The sequence below is a fragment of the Oreochromis niloticus genome, linkage group LG20 (assembly GCF_001858045.2).
Source record: "Oreochromis niloticus isolate F11D_XX linkage group LG20, O_niloticus_UMD_NMBU, whole genome shotgun sequence".
In the NCBI taxonomy this organism is placed as follows: Eukaryota; Metazoa; Chordata; class Actinopteri; order Cichliformes; family Cichlidae; genus Oreochromis; species Oreochromis niloticus.
This window is the reverse complement of record NC_031984.2, coordinates 853,775-873,064: the sequence shown is the minus strand read 5'-3', so window position 1 is coordinate 873,064 and position 19,290 is coordinate 853,775. Positions and strand designations below refer to the sequence as shown.

Sequence of the window (19,290 nt, the reverse complement as noted above, 5' to 3'; positions counted from 1 at the left end):
TGGAGACATTAACGTGACGGAGACATTAACGTGACGGAGATGTGATGGAGACGTTAACGTGATGGAGATGTGATGGAGACGTTAACATGATGGAGATGTGATGGAGACGTTAACATGATAGAGATGTGATGGAGACATTAACGTGACGGAGACGTTAAAGTGACGGAGACGTGATGGAGACGTTAACGTGACGGAGGCGTGATGGAGACGTTAACATGATGGAGATGTAATGGAGACATTAACGTGATGGAGACGTTAACGTGACGGAGGCGTGATGGAGACGTTAACGTGATGGAGATGTGATGGAGACATTAACGTGACGGAGACGTGATGGAGACGTTAACGTGTCGCACTGAGACGTGCTGAATAAAAAGCAGAGGATTGATCTGCAGTGTGAGGGAGATGCAGCTAATGTGTGTTTTAATCACATGATTCATGTAGTAACGTATACATGTTTGCTATTAGCCACGTATTATTAGCTTGTCACTGAGTTGCAGTGCGTTTGACCTCTCAGGGCCACCGTAGATTGTGAGACGATGAGTTTCAGGTCATTTTGCAGAGTGATGAGAAAGTAATGTAACAAATAGTCTAGTTACTTTCTTCAGTGAGTAATTAGGTAACATACTTGTTACTTTTCCTCAATGTAATGCAGTATGTGTAGTTACTTTTTTAGTAACAACTCTCACCGGTGAGGAAGTGAAAACTGTTAGACGAGCAGGCCGTGACGGTGGGTTGGTTTAGCATTTGTCCCGCCTTCCCTCCAGTGACTGGATGGTAAAAAGTGACGCAGCGTTTCACCCTGACCTTGTTCACCTGTTGGTTACCTGATGAAACCTCAGACCTGAGAAGAAGCTGCCTCACTGGCGCCCAGCTAAGACAGTCAGCGTGTCACTTCCTGTCTATACTTTCATCTGAACATTAACCGTGAATCTGGATAAATAATAAACTGTGAGGTTCAAACCAGAGCGTTACTGCAAGTGTTTGTTTCTCTTCCTCCTCCAGATTTCCTCCCTCCTCTTCCTCGTTTCACCTCAGACATTCAAACATGGAAACGTGAAAAAGGGAAAATCTGGGCTGAGCTCATTGTGAGTGAAGCTGAGTGGGATTTCCAGGAGAGAGAGTGTGTGTGTGTGTGTGTGTGTGTGTGTGTGTGTGTGCGTGTTTAGTATGCGTCGGTCTTGTAGCTTTGGTGGGCATCAGAGGTGAGCTGAGTGGTTTCTGTGGCTGAAGATGGCTGCATCACGATGGGGTCGCCGCCATCTGATGACAAAACACACACATACGATGAAAATAAACTTGCATTAACTGCATAAATGAACTAAAATAGAACTAAACTACAACACTGAACACACTATGATACATGTAAATATAAAATCACCACTTTATTAGGCACACCTGTCCCTTTACTGCCCTTCAAGGTGTACCTAATAAAGTGGCAGGTATGTTTCCCAATTATCAATTTGGTGATCATGAAAAAAAATCACTAATATATCTTTATGAATGTGTCTGTGTTTAGTTCCATGTTTCTGTGACAAACCTCTGTATAACACTGCAACACAACATGCACATGTACAACATCAGCTAACAGGACTTTTAATCTGACAGCAGTGTTTTAAAAATGACAGGAAGTAAACTCAGGTTATAGGCTGCAGGGCGACGGCGGACAGATTTTACCCACAGTTCATAGGAACTAACGCCTGAGTCACAAACCTGCTGCAAGACAAGATCACAGCAGCTAAAAATACACCAGGACTGAACATGATCAGAGCAGGAACAGGGCTCTCACACACACACACACACGCGCACACACACACAGGCGCACACACACTCACGCAGACAGAGACACACACACTCACGCAGACAGAGACACACACACACACACACACACACAGGCGCACACACACTCACGCAGACAGAGACACACACACACACACACACACTCTCTCTCTCTAGTGTCTCCAGGTGAACCTAACATCAGGTGACCTGTCACATGATCAAAGGTCTTCCTGAAACTAGTTTTCTGTACCTACAGCCCTGTGCAAAAGTCTTGAGCCACCTCTGACTTCTTTAAGTGTTACTTGCAGATTTGTTTAAGTGCCTTTGAGCAACAGTTTCCCATATAAAGAAATGCTAAAGACAGCACAGTCCTGTAGAGTGGCATCACCGTACTCATCCTCACCTCTCTCCTCAGCCGTCATCTGGGCCTCCAGGTCCTCAGGGGAGACATAGAACTCGGGGTCCTGGTCCATTGGCGGGTGAGGTTTGAACTTGCCGCAACAGCAGTTACAGCAGCAGCACAGGCAGCAGCAGAAGTAACAGCCGGTGGCCAGGCAGCAGAAGACGAACAGGGCCTGAGGACAGAGCAGGACACCAGGTTCAGTGCATAAATAGCTCTGTCAGGTCGGGGGCGGGGCTTTTTAATCTTACACTGATCTGGAAGAACAAACAGCAGGAACTCAAACTTTCTCATTGTATGACAAAGTTACACACAGTAACAGTCGAACGTTTGGACACAGCTTCTCATTGAATGGTTTTTCTGTATTTTTACTACTTTAGACATTGTAGATACAAACATCAAATATATGAATCGAGATTTATGGAATTATGTAACAAAGAAAGATTGATAAAAACACTAAATATGTTTTATATTTTAGATTCCTAAAGGTAGCCTCCCTTTGCTTTGTTGACTGCAGACCCTCGGCCTTCCCTCAGTGAGCTTCATGATGTCGTCACCTGACATGGTTTCACCTCACAGGTGTGCCTGTCAGGGTTCACAGTTGTCAAACACAGCCCTATTTGACAACTGTTAGAATTCATGGCAAGAACCAATCAGCTGAGAGAAACAACAGTCCATCATTACTTTAAGAGCTGAAGGTCAGTGAGTCTGGAGAACTGCTAAAACTTTGAATGCGTACCCAAGTGCAGTCAGAAAACCATCAAGCACTACGATGAAACTGTCTCACATGAGGATCACCCCAGGAAAGACCCAGAGTCCCCTCTGCTGCTGAGGATACATTCATCCAAGTCACCAGCCTCAGAAATCACAAGTTAACAGCAGCTCAGATTAGAGCCCAGACAGATGCCACACAGAGCTCCAGCAGCAGACACATCTCTACATGTTCAGAGAAGACTGTGTGAATCAGGCCTTTATGCTCAAATAGCTGCTAAGAAACCACGACTAAGGAAAAGCAACAAGTAGTTGTTTGGGCCAAGAAACACAAGGAGTGGACATCTGTGCTTTAGACAAGGAGTCTAAATCTGAGATCTTTGGTTCCACCTGCCGTGTTTTTATGCAGAAAAGATGAACGACAGTCTCTACATGCATGGTTCCCACTGTGAAGCATGAAGGAGGAGGTGTGATGGTGTGGGGGGGCTTTGCTGGTGACACTGTTGGGCATTTATTCAAAACTGAAGGCAGACTGACCCAGCATGGCTTCCACAGCATCCTGCAGCCTACACAGCCTACTGTTTACTACAAAGTTCCATCTGTGTTCATTCTTAGTTTTGATGCCTTCAGTCAGAATCTACAAATGAGACGGTGTCCAAACTGTCACCTATAGTGTACAAGGACATCAAGTTTCACCTATGGAGTCCCACAGGGATCAATACTAGGACCACTACTCTTCATTTAACATGTCAGTGATTTCATTAATTCCTCTAATATTCTACACAAAGTAATATTTGCTAAATTTAGATTTTTAACAAATTAATATAAACGAGGAAATGATCAAGGTCATGTCATGATGTTGGAACGTCTGGAGGTTCACACTGACAAATTTGGGAACTCTAAAAGGCATACCGATGAATTCCTGAAGGAATTTTTTAAATATGTTGACGTTTTAAACAAAGCTCTTCTTCCATGTGAAGCTCTTACTGGCCTCCAAGCTGCACTCAGTGTGCTGTGATGTCCCGATACCTTGACAGGACGCAGAGTTACATGAGCTGCAGTCAGATTTGCATCGGTTCACGTGTTTCCATAGAGTTTGTGTGCGACAGCTAAAACCTTTGTGTTGGTCTCTACAGGCTTACCTGTGTGCGAGGAAGGGAACGTATCCGGATCCTTCTATGATTAGAAGCACATTAAAGACAAGAGCAGCCCCTGAAAGCTTCATGCCTGCTTATCGAACGCGCTGCGAGATCTGCGGTCGTGAAAGCTGACCCACCTTGGCCCACCAGCTGGACAGAACAAAGTAGGTGTTGACGTTCTCCTCTCCGAACTGCTCGGCCACGTACAGCCCCAGGGAACCGTATTTGTCGTAGATGTTCTTCTTGGTGGCGTCCACCAGGATGGAGTGGGCGTTATTGATTTCCTTAAACTTCTCTGCTGCTTCGGGGTTGTCCGGGTTTTTGTCTGGGTGAAACTTCAGTGCCAGCTTCCTAAAAACAATAAAAACAATCAAAGGAGGGAAACTCTGAGATCACTCCAAACAACCAATGATTATTCACTTTAAAGTGCGACACCTTTCATTTGCTTCTGTATCTCCTGAGCTGAACTGATTATCATCTATTTCCCTTCGACACATTTTTATTTCTGTGCTTTCTTTTTAAACTGATGCAGAAAAGTGAGAAACCTGTGGTTATTATTTTTTAAAATTAAAATGTGCGATTTCAGAAAATATATAAAACAGAGAATAAACAGGAAAAAAGGAGGAAATGAGTTTAAATGATGTTGCTGCAGATGAAATTAGTGTGTCGGGATAAATCAGGTGTCATTTTCTGACTTTCCTCTACAGCTGTATTAGAAACAGGAAAAACATTAAAAGATGAATCAGTTCTCTGCTGTTTGGCTTTGGAAGGTGAAGCTGTGGCAGGAAAAGGTCCTGAAAGCTGACCGGTGTGTGAGGAAGAGGAGTTTAATGTGAAGGAATCATTGCAGAGACAATCATTTAAACATGCTCCATAACCTTTGACCCTGGCTCCCTCTAGTGGCTAATTGCTGCACTTGTGTGTGTGTGTGTGTGTGTGTGTGTGCGTGCGTGCGCGCGCACGCACGCACGCACCTGTAGCATTTCTTGATGTCCTCCGTAGTGGCGTTCTTGTCGACCCCGAGCACGGCGTACAGCGATTCTCCTGATGTGGACAGAGTCCTCTGTCTCTGGTGATCCATGGTCTCTCTCTCTCTCTGTGTGTGTGCTTCTCTCACGGGCTCGCTCGCTCACTCAGCCTCTCACCTGTCAGGTAAACCCAGAAACAGGTTTGAGGATACGAGCCTTTCACCTGCAGCTCTCAGGTCAGTGTGTCCTTATCTCTGTGAGAACACAAACCGGGGTAATGAGGTGATACGGTTCCAGGTAAGAGCAGATAACACCTGCGGTGCACCTGGGAAGCCGTCGGACTCGTTCCTCTCACGTCGGCTGCTCATCGCTCTGTGAGGCTGAAGTGAAGCGAGCGAGCTGAACTCCAACCAATCAGTCAGGACTCTTACAGCCTTAAAAGCACAAACGTGCTTCAGCTGTGGCTGATTTTTAGCAGATTACCTGACGACGACCTGCATCAGATCTCTGTTTACACTGTCTGGGAGACAGGAAGCTGCTGAGCAGGGTCTGAGCTTTCAGAATAAGAGTGAGGGGACTGTCCGCTGGGACTGCCACCCTTTAACCTCCAAAAACATGTGTGACCCTGAGGATGAAGCTGGCAGCCTGGTCAGTGTAACCTGAATGAATCAATGCTCACGCTGTACTCGATCATTTATGACTATGTGGATTTTGCATTTACAGTTTTGCTATAACATGTTTTTGTTTTCTGTTGCATTGATGGGAACAAGAACGAAGTGAAGAGCTGCCAGATATAAGTGACAGGACCAGGCTGTGGGAGGATGCTGTAGTCTGAGTCAGGCTGGAGGCCCGCAGGCCGCGCTGCGCGGAGGATAATCCAACCCTCAGCAAGCCGATGACTCTGAAACAGCTCCGCTTTTACCCGACCTGTTAGAGGTGACGACATGTCAAACACAGCTCTCACTGCCAGGGTGCCCCCCTGCTGTGCACCCTGTTCACACACACACAGCTCCAACCCTGTCAGTAAATTTGCAGACGACACCACCATCAGACCCGTCTGCTTACAGAGCAGAGGAGAGAGCCCTGACATCATGGTGCTCAACATCAGACCCGGGAGCTGACTGTGGACTGCAGGAGACTGCAGGGCAGATGCACACGCCCGTTAACATCGAGGGGACAGAGGTGGAGAGACCTCGTACGGCAGCAGTAACGCTCTATGGAGGGCGGTCAGCACAGCGTATAAGCAGGTCTGACCCCACCTTACACCCTTCACAGGAGCATCCACACCCACAGCTGCAGGGACAGTTTCTACCCACAAGCCATCAGGACACTGCTCAAATATCTTCCACAGTCACAGGTAGACACCGCTATCCCTGCACTACAGCCACTACAGTATCATCACCAATCTGTATTTATTCCACTCTTTTTATTCATCAATATTTTCTTATTTAATTACATATTTTATTTGTGCCTAAGTGTTACTTTTTGTGTAATTCGGCTTTTTTCGACGTGCCCTGAACGTAATAATTTAAGTCCCGGTGATGATGTGTCGTTGCTATGACAAAGAAAACAGTTCTGCTTTAATGAACAGCTGAAACATTTCAGTCATTTACAGAGTAGTTTGGTTCCAATTTTGATTTTAATATTTGTTTGCAAACATCAGCTGATGGTCTACACTCGCAGGCCGTCGTCGTCTTCTTCTGCTGCTGCTGCTTTCACAGACACTGAGATGCTCACCATCACACGGCGCCGATGGTCCAGAGAAAACCTGGTTTAATATGAGACGAGCAACTTCCTGCTTCCCGTCTGTGAGCCGCCTCCTCACGTCCACTAATCCGCTAACGCGCTGCTGTGTGCTTTAAGAGGAGAAAGGAATAAACGGTTAAAGTCAGGTAACCCGAGTTCACCTGAGAGCCGGCCGAGCAGGAGCAGAGGGGAGAAAGGTTTACTATGTGTGTCCTGAACCAGCTCATCGTGTTTAAAGCAAATCTAACACGTACGAGCTGCAGTGACCTGGAAGGTGCAAAGGTGCGTCACCTGCAGCACTGCTTAAACTCAAAGATCTAAAACACTGAATCTGTATTGACAGTGCACCAAATGTCCAGGTTTGTCCTCTAAACATACCTGGATCCAGATAAGCATCACTTCTCAGCTGGACCTCTCCAAGCTCCACCCCTGAGAAAACGATGGTGACATTACCACAGAGATGACGCTTTCATGCTGACGGCAACATTCTGAGCTATGACCTCAAACTCGGAGCAGAGGGAGTCATTGTTGTCAGAGTGGTTGAATGAAGGATGAGCCGAGTGCTTTCTTTAACAGGTCATGAGAAAATGATTGCGCTCGTCACGTCTTCACGGTTAAAGCCTTCGTCCATGCTCCACCTCTCCACCAGGGGGCGTGAAATCACCACAGAAGATTCATTTTATTAATTTGGCATCTCAAAGTTTGCTGAACGCCCCCCTCGCTCAGCACAGGGATAAAACTCATTCATAACTATCTCCAACACAGGAGATGCTTTACATCTGGTGAAGTCCTGACTGAATGAATGTGAGAGTGGAGAGATGTGAGCAGGTAAGCTCACCTGGCAGTGTGTAAAAACAAACCCACCTGCAGTGTTTCTTCATGCTAATCAAAGAGACCACAGTACAGGTGGGAAACGGTGCGTCTTCCTGTAGAGGAGTGCACACTGGCCGTCCCGAGCGCTGCGGCGAGGAACACCTGAACTGTGAGGAGGCAGGTGTGCAGGGGGTTAGCAGGCTTAGAGACCACAGTAAGCCAATTCAACACAGACTGACGGAGCAGACTTAAATATACAGGAAACCATCTGCCCACACAGCTCGCCTCTCTGATGAGCTGTAACCACACGCATGTACCGCGTCGCTCTCTCCATAACATACAGTCCACTTCCACTCCTGAGTGTAAACGCCAAAGTAAAAGCAAAGAGCGAGTGCGTCCTGCCCACATGCGACCCCGCACTGATATATTCAAACTTCCTGCACATACAGTCTGTTCACAGCCTGTATATAAAAGATGGAGGCCGCCTCCCTGATGTCACCCATTGGTCCGCAATTTTAGCATTTTGGTCTTGGCCATCTTGGTTTAATGGAGTGACCATATTTGGGTGACAGGGCTGAACGCTAATGTGTCAGCTAATGCTATGCAGCGTGGTTAGGACAGACTCTGACGTAACTATGCACCAAACCTGGAGCTCCGCCTTCTTGGGCGGTCTGTTAGTGCAGTGACCTCACAGCCGTCATACTATTGGTCACATGATGCCTTTAAAACAGCTCCAAAAGGCTCCAACAGCACAAACACGGTCCACAGGTCCAGGTGAAGCTAGGCTGGATGCTGGACCTGAGACCGTTTCAGTACAGTGCTTACCAAATTCAGTACTTATATTATTTATTAGTCTGAATTAACAGTATAAGTAATTATCAAAATTATGTTTTTATATGTCTGCAATAGTTAACCCACCAGGATGAACAAGCTCTTTAATCTAATTTATTGTTTGTTGATGTCCAAGAAATTGTAAATTTACAATAAAAAGCAGACAAAAGAAGAATAGAGCATATTATTATGAATGTAATATTCATGTTGTGCTTGAGTCATTTCTTCGGCTCAAATTTGGGTAAAAACATGAATTCAGTTTGTTGACAGGCTCGTTTTTATGACCACTGGTCTAATAAATCTCTTAGCACTCGATGCCAGTAATTAGAAAAACTTTTTAAATAACACAATATAAGCTAAAATCTTTCATAAACAGATTTTTATTGTTGACAGGATTAATGTACCTGCAACTATCAGCTGTCAGAGACTCATACAGACACCCAGTGTGAGCAGCACACACAGCAAACTACAGGTAAACATCACCTGTGCAGTGGATCAAAACAACAACAAACACGTGTAAAATTAAACTCTGAAGGACTTTCTATGGCACCAGATGGCCTCCCTACGCATCACCAAGCCACGCCCACCACACAGTCTCAGAATAACCAATCATAGCACAGACCTGACTGGGATTAAACAATGACAGGAATCCGTGCAGGACTACGTTGCTTTGTTTGTGTATAATAATCTGAGCAGAGCAACCAATCAGATTTGATCATGTTCAGTGATCTGAAAGTTAAACTGGCCACTCACAGGAACAAACAGGCAGCGCTGTGACAGCACACGGTGTGTGTGTGTGTGTGTGTCACTCCATTGTATACACTGACACATCAATCTTTGTGAACAAACACAGATAGACACGAGGTGACTGCAGGATTTTTAATAATACCCATCATGCACTGCAGTGCAGTCTGATGACAGATGATGGAACAGTCGTGACATTTTAATCGACTCATTTTGGTTCCTGCACACAAATGTTCTTCTCTTCCTTTTCATGGAGACGATGAGGTTGGCGGCGCTGTGACTCGTCGCTCGTCTCTAATCCAAGCCTTTATTTCAGCAGCTGATTGGGCGGATAACTTTACTGTTACACTATGTAAACAGGAAGCCCCGTCCCCGCTGTACTGCACACATCATCACATCACAAACATCACAGACCAGGTGAGGAGGGCAGGAAGTCAGACACAGGAAGCTCAGGTAAATTTTCAAAACAAAACACTATCAACAGTCACACAATAAATGCCTGTGTGTGTGTGTGTGTGTGTGTGTGTGTGTGTGTGTGTGTGTGTGTGTGAGTGAAAGTCAGCCTGTTTATAATTGTGAGCGTGTGCAGACAGTGCTGAGAGGAGAACGAGCCACGGCACAGTGAACGCTCGCTCTCACATCCTGTGTCATCATGAAGCAACTGCAGGTTTTACACTGAGGGGAAGGAAGGAGATGCTGTTTGATTTTCAAAGATAAACTCGAGTAAAAACAGATCTGTGCACAGCAGCGTTTTAGTTTGTTGAAGATTTAAACTGGATTTAAGCGTAAAAACATGTGAGGTTTAACCGTCTCCATGTCTCTGACAGGTCGCACACTCATCTGCAGATTTGTCTGCAAACACAAAGTGACCCATCAAAGCTTAACAGGCGCCTTCAGTTTACACGAGGCCCTGAGCAGTTGTGTCTAAAACAAAACAATCCAAGAAGTCAAATTTGTCACTGGAGTACTAAATGAACCCACATAAACAGGAAGTGATGTCAGTCCCTGTTTTTTAAACAGTGGTATCGACTTCATGATTGTGTTTTCACAGCATTTAAATAGAGTTAGAAAGAAAACCTCTGATCAGCTGATCAGAGAGTGAGACTGAGGACGCTCTGCAGCCCACAGTAACACCAAACGGGAGGAGGACGAGCGCTGAAAGATGAAGATGGAGATGAGGTCTGTCTGTGCTCACACACTACTTTACAATCACATCATTTCAGACTTTGAGCAAAGCTAGGGTGACCATATTTTGGTTTTCAAAAAAAGAGGACACTTGGCCCAGTCATGAAGAACTTTAATAATACTGTTTGCTTAAATAAAGCTTTAACATATTTAAATGATGCCTTCTCTGTGTGGTAAAAGAATGGTGAAATAAAAAGTGTCATATAGGCTTTTACAAGTCAACAAGTGCAAACAAAAGAGGACGGTTGGTCACCCTAGCAAAGCTCTTATCTCTCCCGCTGATCATCGACCGGAGCGGGACCACAATCAGCTGATTCCCAGCGTTCTCGGGCGGGTACGTGCCACGCATGTGCACTGGCTGCCCCCCCAAACAAACACGGACGTTTTCAAGACGCTAACAGAGGCAGAGCTGCTAAAGCTAAAGCTAGCCAGAGGTCAGAGCCTCGGTATGAGCAGTGAAAGGATCAAAGCAGTCAGGAAGAAAATAAGGAGATAAGTGAAAAAGAGCAACGGGTCAAAGTCCAGCTGAAGTCATGAAGCCAGCACCGGATATTTGTGTGGGTCTATAAATGTGCTGCAGCTGCTTTACCTGACAGACAGAGCTCGCTGTCTTCAGTCGTTACAGTGAGTCAACCTGCACATCAGAGTTTCTTTTCTTTCATTAAGATAATAACATTTTGCTCTGAAAAAAATTTGTGATATTTGCTAAATGAGCCGAGAAAACCACAATCAGAGCATTTGATGTGTGAAGGAGATGAGGGCAGGTGGTGCTCTCTGGAGGGCGGGGCTTTGACCTCTCAGGTGTAGGCTCCTAGAAAGACCGCTCTGATGTGTCAGACAGTCCTCAGTTATCCTCAGATTACAGATGTGTAGTTACCAGATCATTCTGGATGTGAGGTTGTTAAAGGAGCTGAAACATTGACTGTAGAAAACATGGACGACGCGACTCCGCCTCCTACCATGGTGCAAAAATGAAGCCAAAATATCCCACTTGTGGAGGCTGCCATCTTGCAAATTTGGAGCCAGAGTCTGCGCAGTAGTGACTTGAGGTGGAGCGACTGTGTAACGCTCCCGCCCACACACCCGCTGGACATGACCGCAAACACGCCCCCTACACTTTTTACGTAGCCTGGCTGCTCGAGTTTTTTTGCTGGTTTACCGCGACTGACGACTCGTTTAATTAAGGTAAATACAACCATGTCACTGTTATTAAAAAAGACGCACAGCTTATCATCTTATAGTTCTAAAATCACTCTGTTGTTAATTCGTTAGTTAGATTAGCCGCTAGCATACGCACTGTGTTGGAGGCTTGTTGCTAGCTAGTTAGCGATGCTACACACCTGCTACTCTAATAGTCTGTGTTATTGAAGGATTCAGCACTTCTTATGTTTGTTTTTATCCATTTTTAGACAGCGATGAGATCATCTGCACACTCTACAGAGGCCCAGAGTTACTGTTAATATCAAACATGTAATGCTGTCCTTTGAGATTTTAACATAAGACTGTGAGTGTAATGGATCTAAAACTGTTTAAATCTTCAGAGCCCTCTACAGCCTGGTAACATGGAGACTTTAAAAACATCAGCAGAACGTTTCAGTAGTGTAGTGTGATTTGTTCTTTTCATTTAATAATAGAGTCCACATTATATCAACAGCTACATTCACCCTGGAGAGAAACTAGTGAGGGAGACCACCAGGACCAAGCTGGGTTTCCTGGGTCCAGAGGTTTGGAGAAACTTCTTCCTTTTCTTTCATCACAGCTGTCCTGTGCCAGAAGTTCTGTTGACCCACTGAGAGAGGCTTCATTTAAGAAACACCAGGAAGACTGAAGCTCATCGCATTGATCAAGCAGGACTCATGATCTTCACCAGCAGCTCCCTCACAGGGAAATCTTCAGCACTCCTCCGTAGGCCCGATCCAGGAGATGGATAAACCCAGCATTTCATGAACACTGTGATGGAGACCTTTGGTTTGTGTAATGTTATAAATACTCGGATACTCCCCAGAGGCTCCAGACTTTTACATAAAGATATTATATTCAGTCCTGTAGAAAGTTATATATTTAAAAATATATGATCCTCTCTGGTTACTCTGGTATGAATAACTCCGAATCACTTTATGGTAAATAACACACTATCTGCAAAAAACTGTGAAAGAATTCCAGATGACAAGTTTGTAGTTCAACATACAAGTGACGACCTTTGACCTTCATCAGGTTTTATTTAATTGTGCCAGAGAAAATCTCATATGCTCTTCATGCAGCTGAGTACATCAAGTGTTTAAAGCAGAAGCTGTGCAGGTCTGAGATCAGCAGCTTTGTGAAACACCAAACTGAGGTCCTGTTAATGCTGATATATAGTGACACAGTTACATGAGTGATTAATCCTTTTGTTTTTTGTCTTTAACTTTATCAATAAAGCTGCAGCTTTCACTACAGCACGTGTGGTACTTTAACCTTTGTACTGTTTTCATCAGTTCATTTTGCAGTTAACATGTGAACATGTTGGATGATCTGTCTGCTGTCACTGGGTGGTGCTGAGGTCTGAATCTGAGGGCAGCTCCTGTAATCACAAAGACAACAGAACCATCAAACTCAAATATAAATTTTATCCCTCAAAATTGAAATAAAGCTGATTCTTCTGTCCTCACACACTCAGGATCTGAAGTTCTTCTCTTACATGTTTTCAGTATTACAGTACACTACAGTACTTTAATCCATAGTTCCTGATTAATGAGGAGTTACTGAAGTACAAGCTTTTAAAAAGATGTTACTGTCTTTACAGATGTGGCAAGAGACTGAAAACATCCTGTTGTTTGCATATATTTGATATTCAGTTCTGCACAGGAGCTGCAGCAGCGTGCAGCCTGTTGCTTTTACAGTATAATACTTGTAATAAAAGTGCAGTAACAGTAATTAGTGACTGATTAGCCCGGAACGTTTCTCTTGATTTCTTTAGTAAGTTCATTCACCTGCACAGATTAGCTAAACGAACCCTGACAGCCGAGTGCTCATTTTAGCTAGCTAGGTCTCAGGACCTAGCTAAGGACGGTAGTTATGGATTAGCTTACAAACACGATTAACTTACCGAAAAAGTGCAGCGGGGCCTCGGGTCCTTCTGTCGGGTTGTCCAGTTTACTGAAGAACACCTCAGGCTGTCAGGTTAAAACACTCGGTCGTGTTTTCGTAGCGTAAACGCTGGCCCTCCTCTCAGAGCCTACGCTCTATCTGCTATTCCCGAACACAGATACGCAAGTTTCTCCGTGACTGCAGCTGCCAGTCAAAGCTGCTATGATGACGTTTCACCCCAATTTAACATCGCCGCGGTAGGAATTAGAATCAAACTTATGGGAAAGGAGACCCCTTGGACATCAATCAGCATGATGAGAACTATTGATAACAAAAGAAAGAATCTTTGGAAAAAAATTATCTGAGGAGAATAAATTTATTTTAGTCTGACCCCAGTCCCATCCGCTAACATGGAGGAGGCGGGGTTTATGACCTATACTGCAGCCAGACACCAGGGGGCGATAGAGACGTTTTGGCTTCATTTTTGGGGAGCTGTGGCGTCGTCCATGTTTTCTACAGTCAATAAGCTGAAATAATGAGCAGAGCAGGACGACCTCAGTGGTGGAGCTCAGCTCGCAGGTGAGCGTCGCCTCGGGGGACGCATCTGAGGGTGAAACCAGTGAAAAGAAGCCTCGTAAAGAAAACCACAGAGACAAACAGATGCTATAATTCATTCATACTGGCTCACACACACACACACACACACACACACACACAGGGCTGTAATCGATAGTTGCGGCTGACTCAGTAAACACAGCTGCTGCATGAGTCGGGAGCCTGAGCGTTCACTTCACTCAGCGAGTGTCGCCTACAGATCGAGCCACAGAGCATCATCTCCTCTTTGTCTTAGCCTGAAATCTCTTCCAGCTTTCTCGTTTGCACAAATTAATTGAATAACTCGAAATATAACTCTAGTGGTCCCCATGTAAGCACCAGTTTACATGGGGCTCCCACATTAGTGAGTAGAAACACAGCTGAGCAGCATGAGCTGACCATGATGTCATAGCACGCACGGCAGAGAGCAAAGAGTTTTCACCTGGAAGCACACAGGGGTGAGTCTAAAGGGGGGCACGGGAGGCACTAGACCATTTCAAGGCCCTCAAAACATTTTTCAGATTAAAAGAAATAATATAAAAGAAAGAAATAATATAAAATACTGTGTTAATGACACTTTCACTAATATTTAAACAAAAATAAAAGCTTTTTTCACAAGCCAATAAAAATGAACATGGGGCAGTAAAACCTGAGAGTTGTTGGGCGGGACACTGAGTTATTATTAATATTAATTAAGCAGCAGCACAGAAACTTTGCATCAAAGCACAGAGGAAACGTCAGAACGCTGATGTGCTCGCTGCTCTACATCGCAGATCGCACACTGTAACACACAGACTGTCAGCAACACCTTCAAAGTGAAAATGAAAGCATTTCACCTTTGACTTAGTGCTTATCAGGAGAGTCACACAGGTGATGAACGTCTGTCCACACATGCACGGTTTAAAGTTAGAAACCCAGTGAACTGTGTCAGACAAACAGCCAGTACATGAAAGGGTGAGCTCACAGGACCACGGCCAGCGCACAGGTCAGCAGCCGACCTGATTGGTTTGTAATGCCCAAACTTAACCACATGAATGACGATAATCTAACATATTTATATGTATGACTCCACCCCTACCAGCAGCCCCTCCAGCCTCCACATGTGGACATAAATCTGTATTTATGAGACTGGGTGGATGAAAAATCCTATTCAAGGACACTAAAATGAGGTGGGAAATCTGAGTACAGGAGCATGAAGCAGCAGGCAGACATGTCTGAGAGCATGTCGTACTGTTTGCCTGTTTTGCCTTTTCTGGTTCAGTTTACCAGCGCCTGGTAGGACTTACCGAGTGCCTGGTGGAGCAGCAAGCACCAAATTAAACCAGGTGCTGGAGCGGTGAAGGTGAGCCCAAAACACAACATTAAAGATGAGGTCCAATCTGCGACAGGTAAAGCCAGCAAATAGCTGAGAGCGCTCTGGAGCCGAGGGCGAGCGCCACAACAACCGCCCCGAGGCGTTACCAAGATGGCTGCCGAGTGGCAGGGCTGTCATTTTTACAGAAACCACACCCACCTCCTCAGCCTGCTCTCCCATCAGTCTGTCGGTGCTGGCGTGAGGATGCTATGATATAAAAACAGCTGGCCCAGCTCGTTAGCTAATGTCCAATCAGCACGCAGTCAGCAGCTTTCTGCACACTTCAATGAAACACACAAACTGACTGAACTTCACATTTTCAGGGATTTCTTACGTCCATGATGCGTTTCCTGTAAACGCCAGGATGAGTGTGTGTTTGTAATGGAGCCTCACACACAGCAGCTGAGATCACACTGATCTGTTTGTGGAACCAAAAAGCACTCGAGATGAACAACGCCTTAACACAATCAACACAACAGCCCTGAAACTCTCACAGCGCCTCCTGTGCTCAGGCAGGAGAGACGGGGAGGAAGAAGCAACTGATCTAAGACAGGGCGAGCGAAGCCAGAGGAGGAGGGAAAGTGACGGTGAATGTTTACCTGCAGTCAGGTGACCTGCAATCACACAACTGCCTGTGATAGGATGGCCTGAGGCGATCATAAGTCAAACCAAAACCATGTTTGTGTCGCTTCTCTCATCAGGATGCTGCAGTAAAGGTGAATGTTTAACCGCAGCATATGACCTCTGACCTCATCTGCACTTTTATGAGATTAAAGAAACACCCACACTGTTTGAGGTCATATCCCCCCGCTAATCCAGTAATGTTGAAACTGCTGCGTGCTTGCTGCAAGTCCACACGCTGAGACCTGTGGGCTGAAGAATCTTGAACTTGGATTCGCTCGGATGTCCAGTAGGGGGTGACTCCTCTGCTCTGATTGGATAGAAGTCTGTGAGAAAAAGAGCCTTGCTTGATCTCTGAGCTCAGTGAACACCTTCCCCGAGGAGTCTCTGGTCTCAGTCGCTGGTTTCTGACTGACGTTTGGTTACGGCCTGTTAGAGTAACAGAGGAGCGGGACGCAGGGAGGCGGAGCTAGACAATGACTGTATGAGCGAACAGCATCACATGCCCGATTTCAAAGCCCCAAAGATGGCAGCGGGGAAAACGCTCAGATCATGGGCTCACACCAGCTGACCTCACAGCTGCTAAGTCCATCTTTCACATACAGTCTGTTTTAAATGAGTGCTACAGATCATAAACATGACTTACAGCTTCTTACCGCCTCAATAAAAAAAAATAAATAAAAAAAACAGACTCCACCTGTGCTTCCATCTGCAGCTCTTCATACTGTGGCCTTTAACTCATCTTAAAAACCACTTAAAAGCACAGCTCAGGTGTGTTTGTGAGGAGCTAAAACCACCTGAGCTGTGGTTTTTAGCAGTCAGGACTCCCTAACGGTCACAGCATCTGACTTCCTTCCTTCTATCAGCACAACGAGCATCTTTCCGCTGCCTGAGCCTGGCTGTGTTGAAGGTCTGTTGCTTTCTTCCCACTGTCAATGAGTGCTGCTCACAGAAGGTTATCTGATTGGTGGGTTTTCTCTGTGAAGTGGCAGCATGAAGCCTGTCAGCCATCACTTTGGGGATACAAATGTCTGAAGCAGTGAGCCGGCTGGTCCCAACTGGAGAATAATTTTAGGGTTTTATGGGTCCTCGTGGCTCAAACTGCGTGACCGGAAGCTGCAGAACAGCTGATTGCAGCCTGGACGACAGGAAAAGGGGCAGCTATCGATCAGCGTTGACAAACAGATATGCTGATTTTATTTTTAAATGTGATGCTCTGATGCCTTTTATCCATCTTGCACGCTAAAGTGTATTGAACACACCTATCAGGTAATCAATAACACCCCGAGAGCCCGAGCTGACCCACAACCAGCTCCTCTCAGCTGACCGCTAACTGCCCTGATATCACGTGATCTGATATGAATGAAAGTCACATGAGTCATCGATGACCACTTGTGTCAGATCTAGTGATGTCATCATCAGTCATCACACAGAGACCAGCTGACTCAGTTAAAATTGACTTTAGGAGCCCTGACGTGTGCAGGTCATGAAAAATTTAAAACATAAACAGATGAAAATGCCTCACGCCGACTCTGAGGTCACCCAGCAGCTGGCCAATGGGACGGGCAGATCTGCAGATCATATCTCAGGGACCAGGCAGCAGTTAGAGTCCATCTGTGTGCCTGCTGATGAAACCCACACTAATAGACCCGACTCCTTCTCCTCGTTTCAGCTGCTCACAGCTGATGGTCTCCTCCTATCCCAGCATCCTCCTCTGTCACATAATCTTCACTACATCCATGAACCTCCTGCCTGGCAGCTCCATCTTCATCATCCTCTGTCCAATATATCCACCCTCCCTCCTCTGCACCATCTAAGCCTCACCTCTCAGACTCTGAGCTGTCCCTTTGATGGACTCATCGTGCTCACTCCCAGTGAACACCTGAGCATCTTCAGCTCTGCTTGTTGCCTAAAGGTAATGGCGTGAACTTCACCAAGGGTCCAAAGATCCCAATAACAGTCAAAGAAGCAGTAAAAGGTTCTGGGATTCAGGATGGAAGGAAACAAGGTCAGACATGAATTTTCCTGTTAGGTTTTAGACATCCTGCTGTTTGTTCAGCTGTGTGCTCGTACGCGCAGGTGTCTGACAGCATGCACCGGTAAGACTTCACCATCATTTATATTTCAAAGCTCATTAAGGCCAGACACGTCCCCCTACCCACAACACCAGGATGGATAAGGTGAGAACACGTTCATAACTGATCACCAACCACTCCTGGTGGTGACATCACCCTGGAGACATCTTTCATCATGTGCGCATGACTTCTTGATAAACCAAAGCTAAAACACATCATGCTAGCAGTTTTACTTCCTGTTATTAACTCTGAGACTCTGGGCTCAGCCTGAACTAAACGAGTGGGTTTAGGGAACTTTAGGGGGAGAACAACGGTGGGCACACAGCTCTGGTGTTAAAATTAATTTGCCCTTGATGGGAACCACGGGAAGCCAAAAAACATCCTCGGTTTAAGTCAGAGAGGAGACACTGAGAGGGTCAGGAACATCATCCCGCATGCCTCCCTTTTAAAAAACCGTGGTTACGCCCCTGCTGAGGGGACAGGTCCAGCTCACGGTGTTGGCCGGTACCCACCTGCACACACAGCCTATAACCCCACCTGCTCCATACGGCACTGACCTCTGATCAGAACCGACGGACCTCCACCCCCTCCCCCACCCCTGCCCCTGCCCCTAAAGCCGGATTTATCCCGCTCGTCTCCCCCTATTAGATCCGTCACATCTGAACAAACACTAACGAGGACCCGGAGTCCGCCCGAGCCCCTCACACCGGGGACCGAAACTGGAGCTGGCCGGTCACGGCGGAGGACTCAGCTCGCGGTTAAAGCGGATAATCTGCAGGCGTGAGAGCAGCAGCATCCATGTTGTTAGCCCGAGTCTAATCCAAGGACGGCGGCGGGGCTAACGTCAGCGGCTAGCCCGGGCTTCTTACCTGTTCTGTCCCGGGGCGGAGCGGCTGCTGGTCCTCTCTCGGTCGCTGAACCCTGGCTCGACGTTTACAACACTATCATCCCACTTCCAGTCCACGCTCCGCCGCTAAAACATCGACCGGACACCGAGCTAACGGCTACACCGGGAGGGGGCGCGCAGTCAATCCGAACACAACGGCCGCGCGCAAACCCTCCCACTTTCTGGCTGCTCGTTCCCGCTGACAGCGCGCGTGCTCACAAGCGCTCAGGAAATCGAGGTGCTCTTGAGGAAATCACGAAGAGCGCCCGCTGTCTGAGCTTCTTGTTCCACAGGAGGCGCTGTCGAGTTCGTGGCGCTCCGTGGAGCCGGTGTTCAAACGTTTTACATTAACCCTGTTTGTGATAGAAGCGTCGTAGCGGT

At 46.3% G+C, this 19,290-nt stretch overlaps 1 protein-coding gene across 1 annotated transcript; it reads right to left on the bottom strand.

The window, feature by feature from the left end:
• Nucleotides 1–115: 115 nt before the first annotated feature.
• dnajc5ab (DnaJ (Hsp40) homolog, subfamily C, member 5ab) lies at nt 116–19,125 on the bottom strand. The gene is made up of 5 exons (XM_003446036.5): nt 18,893–19,125; nt 5,001–5,171; nt 4,164–4,377; nt 2,180–2,351; nt 116–1,260 (listed from the first exon to the last, which is right to left on the bottom strand). The coding sequence occupies exons 2-5, from the start codon at nt 5,105–5,107 to the stop codon at nt 1,163–1,165; spliced, it is 591 nt and encodes a 196-aa protein (XP_003446084.1). The 5' UTR covers nt 5,108–5,171; nt 18,893–19,125; the 3' UTR covers nt 116–1,162.
• Nucleotides 19,126–19,290: the final 165 nt, after the last annotated feature.

What these genes read in the sequence shown, in the direction of transcription:
- dnajc5ab (XM_003446036.5), bottom strand. Translation starts at nt 5,107, where the DNA reads ATGGATCACCAGAGACAGAGGACTCTGTCCACATCAGGAGAATCGCTG. An exon ending in GACATCAAGAAATGCTACAG is followed by an intron (nt 4,378 to 5,000) that starts GTGCGTGCGTGC and finishes TATTGTTTTTAG; the next exon opens with GAAGCTGGCACTGAAGTTTC. An exon ending in GATGACGGCTGAGGAGAGAG is followed by an intron (nt 1,261 to 2,179) that starts GTGAGGATGAGT and finishes TTTTGTCATCAG; the next exon opens with ATGGCGGCGACCCCATCGTG.